This window comes from Parasteatoda tepidariorum, chromosome 2, assembly GCF_982258835.1.
Source record: "Parasteatoda tepidariorum strain Cologne lab strain chromosome 2, Ptep-v5.0, whole genome shotgun sequence".
Taxonomy (NCBI): Eukaryota; Metazoa; Arthropoda; class Arachnida; order Araneae; family Theridiidae; genus Parasteatoda; species Parasteatoda tepidariorum.
This window is the reverse complement of record NC_141756.1, coordinates 29,249,841-29,268,417: the sequence shown is the minus strand read 5'-3', so window position 1 is coordinate 29,268,417 and position 18,577 is coordinate 29,249,841. Positions and strand designations below refer to the sequence as shown.

At 28.7% G+C, this 18,577-nt stretch overlaps 1 protein-coding gene across 7 annotated transcripts in view; it reads right to left on the bottom strand.

Moving 5' to 3' along the window:
- Positions 1 to 681: 681 nt before the first annotated feature.
- Positions 682 to 18,577, bottom strand: part of LOC107453953 (sister chromatid cohesion protein PDS5 homolog A) — a 57,117-nt gene continuing 39,221 nt past the window's right edge. For all 7 annotated transcript variants that reach the window (XM_087157105.1, XM_087157102.1, XM_087157104.1 and 4 more), the window contains 8 exons: positions 17,600 to 17,719; positions 14,278 to 14,334; positions 12,801 to 12,895; positions 10,886 to 11,494; positions 9,024 to 9,629; positions 6,015 to 6,305; positions 1,723 to 1,831; positions 682 to 813 (listed from right to left, as the gene is read on the bottom strand). In XM_087157105.1, the coding sequence (XP_087013231.1) occupies positions 787 to 813; positions 1,723 to 1,831; positions 6,015 to 6,305; positions 9,024 to 9,629; positions 10,886 to 11,494; positions 12,801 to 12,895; positions 14,278 to 14,334; positions 17,600 to 17,719 (1,914 nt within the window). In that variant the 3' untranslated portion in view covers positions 682 to 786. The remainder of the gene's footprint in view (positions 814 to 1,722; positions 1,832 to 6,014; positions 6,306 to 9,023; positions 9,630 to 10,885; positions 11,495 to 12,800; positions 12,896 to 14,277; positions 14,335 to 17,599; positions 17,720 to 18,577) is intronic.

The window sequence follows — 18,577 nt, the reverse complement described above, 5'->3', positions numbered from 1 at the left end:
AGTGTAGAGTACAAAATATTGTTAAAAAAAAAAAAAAAAAAGAATCGATTCTTTTTCAAAAACGAACTTGATGAATCGATTCACAAAAAAGAGTTGATTGAAATATCGATTCGTTCGTTTTTCGCACATCACTAATTAATTATAAATTAATTATTTAAAAATTTTTTTAATTTAAGTATTAAGTATAATTTATAGGATATATACTTTTTATATAATGCCATTACATATTTCTATTAATATAAAAAGTTTCAGAGCTTTTTATTCACTTTACTTTTTTGGGATTTTATGAACTGAAAAATGACAGTTTTCGTGAGAATGACCCATATATACTTATATATTCTAAATTTCCATCACAGCTCTGCATTTTAAAGAAACTTTTAATATAACAATTTATTTGCTGAATGTCTTAAGCAGTCTTCTAAGACATTTGCTTAAGGACACTAAGGCTATTGGTGCTTAAGAGCTCTTAAAAAGTGATTTACTCAACTGAGTTAAGTATGGTGTGTTTGGGGAAATTTTTGTGATACACTCAACGATTTTTGTCCCCAGAACTATAACAAAATGAATATAATAAATCAGGAACTTCCTTATTAGTGCAACAAAAGATATCTTGAGTAAACTAGACACGAAATTATAAAAATTCTAAGTAATAATAGGAAATGTGAAGGTCCACTACATCATATATAAAAGTGAATACATGAATGTTAATAGAAAGTTGTTGCAAGTTCATACATAACATACATTCATAACCTAAGAATGAGGGTTGAATTAAGATGAGCTTTTGTATCATCTTCGCTTTGGCCTTGATTTTGCCTGTAAAAAAGATAGAAATACTAATTAGGAAAATATTTGAACACACATTATTACAAAAAAAAAAAAAAATACTGACATAAAATTACAGGTTGACAAGAAGTAACTTAGACACTTATTTAAATGGTGGTTAGGAATAATGTAAGCTACTTCTCGTTCTTATTAAACAACTAATAAATAAATCAGTTTGATTTGAATGAAGATTTAAATGATTTTTCCTTAAAAAAAAAAATCATTGATTTCAATCAAATGATTTTTTAAAGATATCATTAATTTAAAAAAACATTGTAACATAAGATTTATTGATTTTTATAGTTTCAAAACATACTGCAAAAATAAATATAGTGCTATGTTAATAAGTTTAAATTAGCAAAAATATATAAGTAACTTAATGCAGAACAAATTACAGTGCTTTTAAAATGATATTTATTTAATAAATTACTTTATTCATGTGAATTTTTTAAATGCAAACTAAGAACAAAGTAAAGTTTAATGAAGTTATTACATATGGATTCATTTTATATTTAATAAAATAGAGAAATTTTTTAAATTTTGTGGTTGTTGGCTTGCTGACATAAACCTCAGACAAAGAAATAAAACAGAATGAAATCACATGATATTGACAGATTTTTGACTTTGCTCTTTTGAGTAGTATTCCATATTTAACTTTTTTTTAGCAGCTTCGTCTTTCTGTTGGCAACATTTTATTTCACAAACAGTGCAAATTTTGTATGAATTTTGGGACATCTTTCAGTTATAACATTATTAAAGCAAAACAAGATGAACAGTATAAGTGCTAGTCATTCAAATAGATTTTTTTTTCCTGAAATACAAAGCGAATAGCGAAATAATAAAATTAAAAGATAAGCATATTTTTTAGGTGAGAGAACTGCAATAGTTACAAGTACTCACTTCAATCATTTTATTTTTTGCTGTTCTAGCAGATGCTCTTGTCACAAAAGAGTTAGTAGTCTTTATGGAACTTGTTACCTTATGACTCCTTGTAACAGGTTTCTCCTTTCTAAGAGGAGGGGAAAGAAGTAAAGAATACCAAAATAAATGGAAAGAAACAAAAAATTGAGTAACTTATACTGTTTCAAATCATAAACATAAGTGAAAAATAAATCAAATCAAAATCACTTATTAAACACTAGTCATTCAACATACAATTCTAATGCATTTTTCAATCAAAATAAATTTGGGGTCTAAAAAGAAACTATCTTTGTGTCTAGAATTTAATCTTAGTGTTTTAAATGTCAAAATAAGTGGGAAAAAAATATTATTCAATTCTAAATGTAGTTTTGTAGTTTACTTTAATAATAATAAAAAAAAACTTTAATAAAACAAAAATCTTCAAAGTTATATGAATGGTTACCAGTGTAGCAAATCACTGGTTTTGAAAGCATAAAATTCTAATTTAATTTTTAATTTATTTTAACACAAAGGCTTAAAACAGTGGCCTTCAACCTAGAATGTGCTTTTAGGAGTTGGAGACAGATGGACTCATTATAAGTTTAAAGAGTTGTATACATTTTTCTACATGTTTATTCCTTCCTTTCTAAATGTTTTTCACACTTACTCAATATTAAGAATGATACAAAGTAAAGAAGAAAAAAATCTCATAGATTAATAGCAATTCAATATTCAAGCAATTAAATAGTAAAAAGGGGCAAGTTCATTCAACCCATAAATTTTATAGATAGCAACTCATAATATAGAGATAGCAAGTCATAAATTTTAAATTTATTTAGAGTTTAAATGTAATATGTGTGATAAAATGGGATAAAGATTAAATTCATTATTATAAATTTTCTTTTAAAATAAAGGAATTTTGTTTGATATTACTTGCAATTTTTATTACAGAAAGATCTCCCATTACAGTCTGTTCTTTATGAGAACTTATCGATTGTAAACAAAATAATATGGTCATCATCTATAAGTTCAGTTAAGTATAAGAACACTGCTTCATGAATTGTTTTTTTCTTTTTTTTTTTTTTTAAAATGGCGGGCACTTGGGGTTTGCCCCACTGGCCACAGAAATGCTAGAACTGCTACTCTCTTCTTGTTACCCAGTGGGCACCTGTGGCGAAGAAACGGTGGTGGAGCAGCGTCGCCCACGTCACACAACCACAAACCCGTTTATAGGGCGGGTCACATTCACACACAAAGGAGAAAGGACATAGAACACAAAGAGAGAGAAAGAAACATCCATGCCCAGAGCGGGATTCGAACCCGCAGCCACTGGCTCCGCAGTCAGGCCCGCTAACCGCTCGGCCATCTGGCCGGCGCTTCATCAATTGTATGGGAATAATATTTTTTTCAGCATAACAGCAATACATTTTTTAAAATATAATTTTAAAGGTCTTGATGAAAGTCTTTAAAAGTAGAGGTATTGGTGACTTCGCAAATGATGTACTAACCATACAGTTCCAGGTAGACATTTAAAGATTGTGTTTTTTCTTTCAATAAAAGCAATTTTAAGAATCTACATCTTTTTACACTAAAAAGAACACGTTTTTGAATAAAAATAAATATTAATAAAATTCATTTTATTCAAAAAGCGCCAAAGTTTTAAAGAATTAATCATTACAATAAAATTATTTGAAACCAAAATGATAATTTGAAAGTTATGATACAGTAGGGAACCGATTATCCGGAACTATCGGGACCATCGCTATTCCGGATAACTGATTTTTCCGGTTTTCTGAATCGCTACAAAAAGCCGTTTTTTTATTGTCAAACTCAACTAAAAAAAAAATATTTGGAAATTATCTTAAAGAGAAGAAAAAACAATGAAGTAATACAGTAATGATTATTTCCAAAATGATGGTAAGGTAACATCTTTCAAAAAAGAAAGAAAAATCCTAAAATCTTATGAGGAAAATTTTTTTTTAAAAAAAATGGCGGGAAAATTTATTGAATTTCGTTCCGGTTTTTTGGTTTTCCGGTTTCCGTATAACGGGTTCTGTACTGTAGTAAGTTTTCATAGCATGCTAATAGTTTTAACATATAAATTTTTTTCCAGAGCTAATAAATTAATATTGTTTTTTTAAAATAAAGTATGTTGGTGGTAGTGAAGTGCTAAAATGATTTTGTCCACTGCTGGTCTTTAATATTCTTAAGCCACCATCCAAAAATAACAAAAGTTTTGGTTAAGAGGAAAAAAAAAGATTAAGCTTGACAGAGTTAAGCCAAGGATTATCTAAAATAAAACTATGTGTTATAAAAAATATTTAAAAAACAGATCCTAAAAATAAAAGGATTGGATCTAAATTTCCATTTTATTACTACATGTTTAACCAAAAAAAAAAAAAAAAAAAAAATTAAGGTTTAAAAAAAAGATAATTAATGATTTCCAAAGAAGTTTTTATACAACATTTAAAATTAAACTTGTTCTTCAATTAAAATTTTTTTAGAATTATTAATAATAGGATTAAAAACCTAATAAGCAGGTGTAGTGTTGCTACAACTCTCTTTCCTTTTTATGACTATCAGTGAGCCTATTTCTGCCCAAACTGTCTGACTGTTTTAGATAGCCTCTCTGTAAATAAATTAAGCAGTTTTGGTCTGCCAATTTTTGTGTAAGGGTTGAAAACCTGTGAAGAGGGGCAGGAGAGAGGTGAGGAAGAGAGGGGGAGGACTGGACTAGCTGCTAGAAGAAGAGGAGAAAAAGACTTTTGGTAGAAAATTCTGAGGAATAAAGATACATCTACCCTGAAAGAATGGCTGCAACAGGACTGAACAATTAAGATATATCCAGCGAATAATATCCTGCCACTTACAAATAGTTCATCAGCTCCTCAACATTTTTAAGCACATGTGCAAGATAAGTGACTTTAGATTTTATTAACTCCAGCAGTGATTCCCTTTTCTTAAAGATTCTTCAAATCTGTTTGTCACATGTTGATATAATATAATTTGTATAGTATAATTTGATATAGTATATAGTATAATTTGAAATGATCTTATTTTATTATGCCACATGGTCAAATTAATTTTCATGAGCAAATCTTGATAATTGAGTTGATCATCATTAAAATTGCTTAAGTTAATTCTATCCCTTGTGATCATTATTTCTGGACAGATATTTTTTTCTTACTTTATTTGTATGTGTTGGTGATGATTTGGGATAGGCCTTAGTTGTAAAAATGCATTAGTACTAAATTGTAACAATTGTCCCACTATACTTTACCCAAATTCTCACCACACAGGGTACTCCAAGACTTGATTATTCCAAATTTAGAAGGCATCAAGAGGATGAAAGGTTTCGATAGATAATGAGATCACATATTTTGTTGAGAGGGTGAAAATAGCTAAGGATGCATACAGGCTTTGAGTTTAGGGACAATTCTGGACCCACTGGAGGATTTCATACTGTAGATTGTTGTCTTGTTTATCTGGGAATCACTTTACATTGATGTAGACTAAGCAATGACGTCAGAGAGTGCCATTAGGAAAAAAATCTTGTAATAAATAATCAAATAAATCCTTTAGCACTTATAATGTTAGTAAAATCTTTTGTAGTTATGCTCATGCATGGCGTCGAAACCCGCTAGGGCTTTTTCTCTCAATCTTTTCAATCTTCTCAACATGGTTTGTGACCCTTATGGTAAGTTTTCATCGTCATGATGCCTTTTATCACACCTCTCAATTCTTTACTCAAATTTCGGAATGTCCTGTAAATTTACCAGTAGTATGACTACATTTAAAAAAAAAAAATTAAGGATTAAAAGAAGAAATGAATAAATTTTCCCTGAAGCTTTAGTAACCAACTCTGAAACATATACAGTTTAAATTTTCTAAGATATAATGAAAAAACAAACAAACTTATAACTGACTATAAAAATTTAAACAAGTATTTTATCAAATGATAGTTTTCATTAAGTGTAAGAAAGCCACACAAGCTTGTCTTTTGGTGTATTAATAGTTTTAAATTGTGCAGTTAATACAATCTGAGGAATAAGGATGCAAGCAATGAAGAAAATAAAGGAGGAAAAATATTAAAGCAAATAACTAGTTGGTAGACTAAAAGACAATCTATTGAAATATATTCAAGTTCATTTAAACTGAATTTATAAAAATGAAATGGAAACAAACTAACTATAAGCTTGTAAGATAAACAGGATATTATAAAAGTAGTACTTACAATTCTGACCAAACGTTCTTAATTTATTAACAAAAAAAAAAAAAATTAATTGATTTACCTCGACAAACTGTTCTCCTCAACAGACTCGTTAATTTGATTGAACAGGATTTTAGATTTATTTTGCCATACGGCATTATTTTGGGAGTTCTGAACAATGACTGAAGCAACACCAGATTTTTTGGAAGCATTCTTTAAAATAATTGATGTAAAGCTTTGTATAGAGTCCACAGAAGAGCTCGCTTTTGTATCACTTATGGTGGAACTGGCAGTTTGTGAAGACTCTTCTTCCACAGTAGAGGAAGATGCATTGCTACGTAATGAGCGAAGCAAAGGGGCTGTATCTTTCTTCCTACAAAGAGTATTTAATAAAGTTTACATATAACTTATCACTCTTTATCAAGACAAACACAGAGTGTGGTAATTAAAGTGCAGTGTTTAGAAACTTTAACATATACAATGTACAGAGAGTAAAAACTAGATATAAAGAATACGGCATATTGAAAGAAGTTCGCTATTATGATTAGTTTCCAAGTAACCGTCAAAATGTTAATATACAAAATCGTATGTTTATAATGAAATAAAAATTCCAGCATCCCCACTATAGAGACGAGTTTTTTTAAAAATTTTTATAGAATAATACACTTTTCTACTGTTTAAGTTAGCAATGTTTAACATGCAAAGGAAAAATGGGGATATTTTTATTCATTTTAAGAGAAGGAAAAAACAAACATGCATCATTCCTCCTTTAGGCTGTGACCTACTGCACATGAACTAAGTTGGCAGAAGATTGAAAAAAATATATTGCAGGTTTGTTAGCCAAGATATGTTAGTAGAAAAATGGATTAAAACTTGATACAGAAACACAGCTGTACAGTATTCACAGTGGGCATGTATCAGAGGAACAGTTTATTGTACGCGAACAGTCTACATTAACAACTATGGTAAATAAAGAAAACAGAGTTTGTTGTAAACGAAAAACGACTACCACTATCAATACGTTTGGGCGACACAGTTTGCTGTTGATTAAGCACAACAGCTAAGTTAAATTCATTCTTACTATAGATATAGACAGGAAAAACACCACATTGTTGAAGAGGAAATACAACTGCTCGATGGCTAGAAGGTTGAAGTAATCCTTAAACTCCCTAATTTCAACCACAGTTACAAGTCAGGATATCACCTTTGTTGCTATTGGCATGACACACAGGGCTGACTCTCAACGTTCAACAACTCAGGGATACAAAATTCCACATACAGAAGAAAAAGGTATAGAATTCAGGTTTAAAATGTATATACTTGATATTTGGAATTGTTTTTTTTTAAAAATAAGAGTGAATTCAGGAGTCAATTCATTGATTCAATACTCGCAAAATTTACAATTTTGAAGTTAAACATGAAGGTTTGACTTACATACTAGAAAATGTATTTAAACAAGCCATAATTTATATCTAAACATCAAATGTTTTTCTTATATTGTAGAAATAAAATTTGAAACCAATATTGATTCACCCCATATTTAAAACTATAATTGCTATAAAATTCATTGATCTGTCTGATACACGTAAGATACTATTACTATTTTTTAATATTTATATTGGAGCAGCAGTTAAAATTTATAAAAGTAATATTTAAAAATCCCTGCTAAATAAAATATACCCCAATTTATAAGAAATATGCTTGAATATAAAGATTTTTTAATACATTTGGTATGATTTCTGTAATAGTAAACAAAATTATACATAAATTATTATTTTTTTAAATGTGTTTCTGCAAAGTAATGCCATTGACTGTTCCTTTAATTAAATTGAAATTTCATCAGTTATACTTTCTTTCTCAACCTATATAAAGATAAATAATAAAGAGTTCATAAAAATTAAGTAAAAACATTTTTCAAAATTTTCAATATATTGTAAAATATTTCTAACTCTCTATTCTTTTGTGCTGTGATATATTCTGTAAATAAATAATTTATTATTATTTTTATATTGAACTTTACGAAAACTGGAATATACTAATAAAACTACAAATACATAATAAAAAAAACTTTATTTTTTAAAAATAGTCTAAAAAGATAAAACAAGTTGTATGATGATGAACTGATGTATGAAAACCGGAATATACTAATAAAACTACAAATACATAATATAAAAAACATTATTTTTTAAAAATAGTCTAAAGAGATAAGACAAGTTGTATGATGATAAACTTACAATTAAGAAAAAAAAATTCAGAAAAGCTTTAAGAACTATTAAAAATGCATGTTAAATAAAAAATAATGTTGTCTTATAGTAGCATTTTTTTATAATATATATATACACATTGTAACTTGTATTTACAAGAATTTAAATTAAAAGTTAATTATTAGTAAAAATAAGATCAGTAAAATAAATATGTACTTTATAGATATAATAAAGATAAACAGGAATTTATCATATTTTAATTACAATCTTCAAAAGCATCAATGTTGCATTTTATTACCAAAATTGAAAGATTGCATATAGCCCAAAAGAAAATTCTTTATACAGAGTGTAACACAACCACACTGACAAACTTCTAGGGAAGATAAGGCATATCATAAGGATTAAAAACCCAGGACTGGAAATGTCATCGTACACGGCTAGGGAGCTTCCTTTTATGAACTGTTTCAAGGTATGTCTTTGAACAGGTATTTTTATTTATCAGACTTATTTTATTATTATGTTTTCTAACAACTATTGAGGAAAATGGCATTTATATTAATTCTGTATTATATATTTAATCTTAATTTAAAAGATTTGGTTTGTAGTTTGATAAGATAACCAAATTTTTAAACCAGGATTAAAAATCTGATTCTTAACCAATTTAAATGCCATTTTTGACAATAATTAAAAAACATAAAATCAAGAAAAAATTAGAAATATCATTGAAATTTCATAAAAATAATTAAAAAAGGGAAAAAATTCTAATTAGTGAAAAAAAATGACAAAAAAAAAAAACATGCATAATGCTCAATAAGAGAAAAAAAATGCATTTATTATTGAAATTCCAGTCCTAGCTTTAGCAATATAAAATAAGTATCAAACATTACTTTTTGTTATTTGTAGGCGATTCCTTCTCTGGGCTAGCAACCCTTTTTCTATTACTACTTCTTCCAGTTCTTTCAGATACTTCACTATCACTTAAATTATTCTGAAAGGAAGGAGCACCATTTTTTAATGATTGACTATTTAAAACTAAAGAGCTGTTTTTTCCCCTTTTCCTTTTGATGGGAGAAACATTGTTCAATCGGAGTGTAAATGTACCAGCATACTCTTCAATTTCATCAGAATTTAAACAAACATTGCACTCTTTGATCAAACGTTTGATGGAATCAGAATCTGATATGTTGACACTGATTCCATCCGAACTGTCCATCTGTACATCAGAATTACCACCTTCATCTGATGAGATGGTTTCAGAATTTGAAGCACCGACTTTCGTCCGTCCTCTCTTTTTAGTAATTCTTTTAGGTCTATCACGTTTTCGCACTGATCCATTTTGCACTTCAGTTACTCTTTTACTCTGGTTTTCCCTCGGGACAGCAAATTCCCCATTGCTTTGATTTTGATGAGAATTTTTAGGAGTTGTTTTTTTTTTCTTTACTACTGAAATTTCCTCTTTGTTAGCTAAATCTTCTCTGCTTCCGTTGTCAGATCTAGAATAAGTTAACAAATCAATAATAATTGATTTAGAAATAATTAAAAATTGTATCATGCAGCAAAATAAGTATGAGTGAACAAACAAAAAGAAAATAATTAGAAATCAAAAGAGAATAATTAATAAGCATGATAATTTTCATAAACAATAATTATCCTGTTATATAGAATGGATTTTTAGAATAAGACAAATAACCAAAGATACAAAGGATCTCTGGTTATTTATTTTAGTCTAAAACTCCATACAATGTAACATGATAATTAACAGAGAGATAAGACATGATGAACTTACACTTAGAAATAAATAAATAAAAATGCAGAAAACCCTTAAGAACTATTAAAAATGAACTTTAAATGAAAAACATGTTTTATAGTAGCATTTTTTAATAATATATATATATATATATACATATATATATATATATATATATATATATATATATATATATATATATATATATATATATATATTATATATATATATATATATATATATATATAGTAACTTGTATTTATAAGAAGTTAAATTAAAAGTTAATTATTAGTAAAAATAAGATCAGTAAAATAAATATGTACCTTATAGATAAAATAAAGTTAAATAGGAATTTATCATATTTAAATTATAATCTTTAAGACCATCTATGTTGCATTTTATTACCAAAATTGAAAGATTACATATTGCCCAAAAAATTCTTTATACAGAGTGTATCACAACCACACTGACAAACTTCTAGGGAAGATAGGGCATATCATAAGGATTAAAAACCCATGACTGGAAATGTCATCGTACGCTGCTAGGGGCTTTCCTTTTATGAACTGTTTCAATGTATGTCTTTGAACAGGTATTTTTAGTTATCAGATTTGTTTTATTATTATGTTTTCTAACAACTATTGTGGAAAATGGCATTTAAATTGGTTCTGTATTATATATTTAATCCCAATTTTAAAGATTTGGTTTGTAGTTTGATAAGCTAATCAAATTTTAAAATCAGGATTAAAAATCTGATTCTTAACCAATTTAAATGCCATTTTCGACAATAATTAAAAACCATAACATTAATAAATTTTTTTAAAAAATCATTGAAATTTCATGAAAATAATTAAAAAAGGGAAAAAAAATTCTAATTAGTGAAAAAAAATGACAAAAAACAAACAAACCTGTATATGGTCAATAAGAGAAAAAAAATGCAATTATTATTGAAAATCCAGCACTAGCTTTAGTGATAAGTGAAATAAAATAAGTATCAACAATTACTTTTTGTTATTTGTAGGCGATTCCTTCTCTGGGCTAAACACCCACTTTCTATTACTACTTCTTCCAGTACTTTTAGACACTTCACTATCACTTAAATTATTCTGAAAGGAAGGAGTACCATTTTTCAATGAATGACTATTTAAAACTAAAGAGTTGTTTCCCCCCCTTTTCCTTTTGATGGGAGAAACATTGTTCATTCGGAGTGGAAATGTACCACCATACTGTTCAATTTCATTAGAATTTAAACAAACATTGCACTCTTTGATCAAACGTTTGATGGAATCAGAATCTGATATGTTGACACTGATTCCATCAGAACTGTCCATCTCTACAACAGAATTACCGCCGTTATATGATGAGATGGTTTCAAAATTTGAAGCACTGTCTTTCGTCTGTCCGCTCCTTTTAGTAATTCTTTTAGCTCTACCACGTTTTTGCACTGATCCATTTTGCACTTTAGCTACAGGAATTCTTTTCCTCCGGTTTTTCTCTGGGGCAGCAAATTCCCAATTGATTTTACTTTGAGAATTTTTAGGAGCTGTTCCTTTTTTCTTTACCACTGAAATTTCCTCTTCGCTAGCTAAATCTTCTCCGTTTTCGTTGTCAGATCTAGAATAATTTAACAAATCAATAATAATTGATTTAAAAATAATTAAAAATTGCATTATGCAGCAAAATAAGTATGAGTGAACTAACGAAAAGAAAATAATTAGAAGTCAAAAGAGAATAATTAATAAATATGATAATTTTCATAAACAATAATTATCCTGTTATATAGAATGGATTTTTAGAATAAGACAAATAACCAAAGATACAAAGGATCTCTGGTTATTTATTTTAGTCTAAAACTCCATACAATGTAACATGATAATTAACAGAGAGTGTTTTTTAGTTTACTAATAAACAATAAAAATACAATATTATTAATGAAGTATTTTTTTAAATAAAAAAAAAACTAAATATTCTGATAACAAAGCATACCTGGAGGTAGGAAAAAACAGCAAAGAAACACAAAACACCCAATCAATGAATAATACAAACAAGAAATTAGTAATTCAAAAAAGGATTATTAAAATAATATTAACTCTTATTCTGTTAATAATCTTAAATTCTTTCTTTGTCTAGTAATCGATAAATTCAATAGGAATGTTTGCTTTCTTCCATATGTGATTTTTTTATGCCAAGAACTGTATCTATGAAAATCTGAATTGATAAGATTAGGTGAATATGGAAAATGTAGATTAAAATTTGTTTTATTCTATTTCGTACTTTCTTTGAAATGCCTGTTAAAGGGACAAAAAGTTCAATAGGGATGTTTGATTTCTTCCATGTGATTTTTTTATGCCAAGAACTTTGATAAGATTAGGTGAATATGGAAGATGTATATTAAAATTTGTTTTATTCTATTTCTTAGGAATGTCTGTTAAAGGGACAAAAAGCAAAACGAGTTATTACTTTAAATAATATTTTGCTTATAATACAATAATTGGCTAAACAAACAGCTTTGCTAGCCACATTTAACCAGAAGCATAGATTGTGCAACCTGATCTGAAGAAAAAATAAATGCATACCTTATTAGGAAAAAAAAAATTTGAATATCAATAATAGCAATAGAGATATAAATTACACTGATTCTACCTTATAAACAGATTCACAAATATTGGCTCAATAATTTAACAGGAACCTTGAATGAAATAAGGAATCTGAAAATTTTCAGAGTTGTTAGGGAATTTCCTTGGTCTTATTTATTTTTTCTCATAAAGCCCCAGCATCATGTTTGTAATGAACATATCAGAATGAGATTATCATATAATTTAGTACATGGAATTAACAAGAAAAATCTACTCATGAAATTCATTAGACAATAAAATGCATATTAATAGAGAGATATATAAATTACAATAATTGCATATACCTTGAAAGATTGTCTTCAATATTATTCAATGAAGTCCGTATTTGGGATGCTGCATTCTGAAGTATATCCGCAAAATCAATCTCAAAAAAAGAATGCTAAATAAATTCAAAAATAGACTTTGTTATTCAACACTTGATTAATCACAATAACTTTTGAAATTTTTTCTTGCAAAACTGATTATAGAAGTAAAAATGAGAACAAAACAGAAAATAAATGATCATTTTTTTTTTAAATTTAAATTTTCAGTGAAAAATTTAAGTTATATTCCGATAAAAAGCTTTTAATTAGGAATTCAGAATGAAATTTAAGTTATATTCTAATAAAAGTCTTTTAATTAGGAATTCAGAATGAAATTTAAGTTATATTCTAATAAAAATCTTTTAATTAGGAATTCAGAATGAAGTTTTAGTAATTTAAATGCAAATTATATTCTTAGTTATGACACATACTTATTCAGGGGTGATTGTGAGCCCAAGTCGAAATTCCAGAAAATTTCTTGAGTAAAAAAAAAAAAAAAAAAAAATGAATGTTTAAATCAAAAAATTTAAACAAGTTTTTTTCCTTTTTCTCAATATTTCTTAGTTTACTTAAAATATATTTAAAATTTTACACATACCTATACCATTTACGCATACTTATGATGACCTGGAGAAGTAATTGAAATTTACAAATATGTCTTTCTTGAGTTTATGATTATAATAACTATTTACTGATAAAAAATGAATATTAATCTTGAATATAAGCTTATCTAGCTTTCCCTTATAAACAAATAAAATAAACTGTGTTTTTAAGTTCCACCTTTGAAAATTTGATTTCCAGAAACTTTTGTGATCAATTATTTTTAGAAACGTCTGAACCTTCAATCTCCGGAAACTTCCGGATCACGGTTAGCGAAAAATCCGGATTTTTTCCGGAGCACAATCAGCCCATTGATTTAAAAAAAGATGGTCAGCACACTTTTTTACAAAGAAAATAGGAAAAAAATATCATAACCAAAATTAATAATGAAATTTTTTATATCTTTCAGCTCCGCCAATAAACACACATTTGTTTGAACCTTATTCAACCTACAGCAGTGCTAACAATTGAAACTCAAATCAATAATTTCAACAATTATTTACACATCAATGATTTAAAAGTTAACTTTTATTGAAAATTGAAATTCACACTAAATTAAAAACATAATAGCAAATGTATATAGTGATAATAGACAGTTGACTTCTAGTGATAGACAGTTGAAATACAAATCCATTATATAATAATTTCAATGACTCTTCTCAATATTCCAATGAATACTTTTAGTATATCAATATATTATCTATTAATATTATCATCAATAGTATATATCAATAATTCTAATGATAACGATTAGAAAAAATTGGTCAATTGGAATTCACTAAATGAAAGTAAATTTCTAAAATTACTAAATGAAATACAAATTCACAATATAATAGTATTTCAACAAAGCTCTGCTTACCACAGGTTGTTCTTCAAGAAATTCAGGTGGTAAATACGTTCTCGTATTGCTGTAACTCTATATAAGACAAAGAAATGACACATAAAATAATTTAAAATACAATAATAGCAATAGCAACTGCAGGCAAAAACAAATTTCTAATAAACAAGATAATTTCATATTTGAACTAGAATTTACACATACCTATGATGACCTGGAGAAGTAATTAAAATTTACAAATCTGTCTTTCTTTCTTGCGTTTATGATTATAACAACTATTTACTGATAAAAAATGAATATTAATCATGAATATAAGCTTATAAAATATCTCTCTGGCTCTCCCTTACAAACAAATAAAATAAACTGCGTTTTTAAGTTCCACCTTTGAAAATTTGATTTCCGGAAACTTCTGTGATCAATGATTTTTTGAAACGCCTGGACCTTCAATATCCTGAAACTTCCGGATCACTGTTAGCGAAAATTCCGGAAATCCGTATTTTTTCCTGAGCACAATCAGCCCTGGATTATATAGGAAACTACGATTTCTAAATGTAGAGTGCGTAGCCAAATCTTTTTCTTTTTTAAAAAAAAGCACCCTTTAAGTACTTTTTAAGCACCCAAAAAATATTTTTAAGTACATAGATACTTTTTAAGCACCCAAAAAATATTTTTAAGCACTATATACATTAACAAAGTACAAAATAATTTTCAAAGACTTTACATGATCATGACAAAATAACTAGTTTCTGACAAAGAACTCTTTTCTCGATTATATTAGCTACCATAAAAAGAGAGAGATTTTTCAATTCGATTTCAGAGAGTGGAAAATGAAGCCTGAAATGGAGAATAGCTAGCAAACTGTAGCAGATTTACACATGAGAGTGCAATAATCTCACCGAACCCAGCTCAGAACAGAAACAAAAGATACTGCAATAGAGTATTAATCGCAACATGTCTCTAGCTTCCCAGTAGCGTTCAGTGATAGAATTCCTGCAAAGTGCAGAGCAGCGGAGAAGGTACATGGAGACCATGTCCTCACCAGAACTGAAAAGAGTGCATACCGGGGAAGGAACGATACCAAATCTAGACAGATGTTTCCGCAGACAGTCATAATCGGTGGCCAAGCAGAATTCAGAAACCACTCTTCGTTTTGGGACATTTCGCAAATTTAGGATGGTAGCCCTCCAAGACTTAGCAGATGTATGGTCGATCAGTTCTTCATGAGCACAGGTCTTAAAGGTCCTGTTAATAAGCTGTTTGATGGAACAGAAGGGCATAATGTGTGCAAAAGTCTGTATAATTAAGCCCCCCTTTTTTGTTAAGTAGTCTGCATTTTCATTACCCGTAACCCCGCAATGGGCAGGAACCCACTGGAGAACAAGTTGGAGATGGCAATCCAAAATGCCTCGAGTTAAGGGATTATTTAAGGATGCAATGGCAAGCAAAGCAGCTCTTGAGTCACAGCTTGAGCTAGGACAACAGCTTTTTTAAAAAGATCGATATGACACTTTAACTGGACTAGAGCTATTCGAATTGCAGCTCCATCAAAAGCAGATCCCTGTCTCATAGGGGCATAAAAGGAAAAAGCCTCGGAGAAAACTCCGGCATTAGGACTGTCTGGTAGGAGGGATCCGTCGGCGTAGATCCGAAGCCTCTCTAGCTCAGGGTAGTAAGAGCTCAATACTTCACAAGTCAAGACTTTCAAAATAGCGGGATCCATATTGCATTTATTTACACTTTGACATAAATCCAAATAAATTTGGAAATTTCAAATTTATTGGAATGTGGGTTGGGACAAGATATTCAGGATCATAATTTATTCGGAGAGTAAAAAAATTAATGGTTAATATATTGAGTCATATCAGATCTATGTAGCGAACATACATTTTACATGTGATTAAGATCCAAATTTTTAAGAACTAATATTACCAATTTAGTTAATTGTGTAATTGAAATGAAAACATAACTCTATTCAAGAAAAAAGTTAAAATGAGAAATTGTCGAACAAAGAATATTTTGTGAAAATTAATATTCTAGTTTGACGGTTGGAAAGTTCTTGACCATTGATGGTTTTACCCCGTTTTAACCGTTGTGTCAAAAAACCTTATTGGACGTTTTTGACATTTGTCAAAAATTCAAAATTTTGGTGCATGGATAATTATTACCTATTATAAGTATGAAGTATTTATAAATAAACATACATATAAGATTATAAGTGATGAATCAATTATGTTCTTGAATTATTTTAACATTAAACTCTCTCTGTTTTGACAATCACTGACAAAAACCTAAATTTTGTTGTAGAAAATATTAAATAATTATAAATAAAAATGTGTAAAAATGCAATTTATCCAATTCGTTAATTTTTTTAATAGTTGAAAATAAAAATAGAAAAACAATTCCCGTTCATTATTATTTCAAACCATTCTTTCCCCGAAACATGTGACTACTAAGAAGTAGTTTTAGAGCCCTTTTTTACTCAATTTTTTCCTTTTCTTTTTTTTTAATGAACAAGACTGAAATTTTAATCTTTCGATTGATGCTCAGATGCATAACTAGAATGTAGAGATACTGAAACTATTGTAAAATGACAAGTGATTAGTAAATTTATTCTAATAACTGTACTAAATATTGCTAGCAAATTGATTGAAATTGTGATTATTGAAATTGATTTGATTAATATTGATTGAAAAACTTATTAACCCATAAAAACAAACATTTATATTTTTTTTGTGAACTATGATTAGTTAATTTATTAGGTAATATATTATAGCCCTGACTTATTGGAAACATTCATATACTTTATAAGCAGGCATATCAGAGCCTAATATTTCCCCAGAACAAAGTTTTCTTGGGATCAAAATTTCCCCCAAATTGTAGAGTTTGTTTTAGTATAACTCTTTTCCGAGAAAAATTTCATTTAATTTACGCAATTTTTGAATAAACGAGCATGTGTTAAAAATAATAGAATAATTAGAAATAGAATAATTTAAGAAAGGTTTTTTCTAGCAGAATGTTGCTCACTGAAAGGTTTTTTCAAAAAAGGTTACAGAATTTTTCGTGGTTTTGTAAAAAAAAAAAAAAGAAAAAAAGAAAAAAAAAACTTTGATCACATTTCTAACAATTCTATGTTTCCTCTGAGAAATTTTATCCACTGAAATTTTTAGATATTATTTTTTTTCTTCATATATATCTTTGATTAATTCTGTTCTTGATAACAGAGGTCAACTTGACAGGCATAATTGGATCATATCTTTATATAACAATCAAATTTTAACTATAACAAAAAAAAAATGATCAAATAATTACTAAATGAAGTATTAAAGAATTAAAATGAGCTTACTGGATCTGGATCAGTAAAGAATCTTCTATTAAGAGCTGGATCTGCTGGGAAGTCTCTTGAATAATAGTTTTTCTGGGACATAATTATGTTTAAAGCCAAATCACAAACAGCATACAGCCTCTAAAATTAGGAACCAAATTAAACATTCAGTGTACAGGGATGAGAGTAGTCAGAAAGTAAAAAAGAGGAAATCCAAGAATGAAAGAATATATATATATATATATATATATATATATATATACACTGGTTATCATAAATTAAGGAAAATTCACAAAAATCGCGATAACTCAAGAAATTACACATGGAATTTTATGAAACTTACCCACAATATACAACACATAGTAAGGTATTAAACAACATAAAAAGAAATTATCAGACATTAATAGTAGTATAGAAATTAGCACATGTATAAAATAAACAAATTGGAAGTATCGGTTTGCAATAGAAAAAGTACCTTTAATATGGAATATGATTGCCTCTAGAAGCAATACAGCACAAACAGCGATGTGTGATGCTTTCAATTATGCGGTCTATCAGTTCAATAGGAAGTGAGAGCCATTGCTCTTGTAAAGCAGTTGCAAGCGTGGCAAGGGTCTGAGGGGGCGGATTGATGGCAGATACACGCCTCCCTAGAGCATCCCAAACGTGCTCGATAGGATTCAAGTCCGGGGATCGAGCTGGCCACTCCATGCGAGTAATTGTTTCCTGTTGAAGATAATCATCAACAATGCGAGCTCTGTGTGGTCTTGCATTATCGTCCTGTAACAGGAAGCAATCACCAATTGCCCCGGCATATGGGCGCACATAAGCATCAAGGATGTTGTCTCGATAAACCTGAGCATTCACGGTTCCCCTTGGAAAGACATGGAGGTATGTGCGCCCTCCTAAGGATATGCCTCCCCAAACACAGACACTGCCTCTTCCGTATGCATCTCTTTCACGGATGTTTGATGGATGATAACGGGTCCCAGGTTCTCT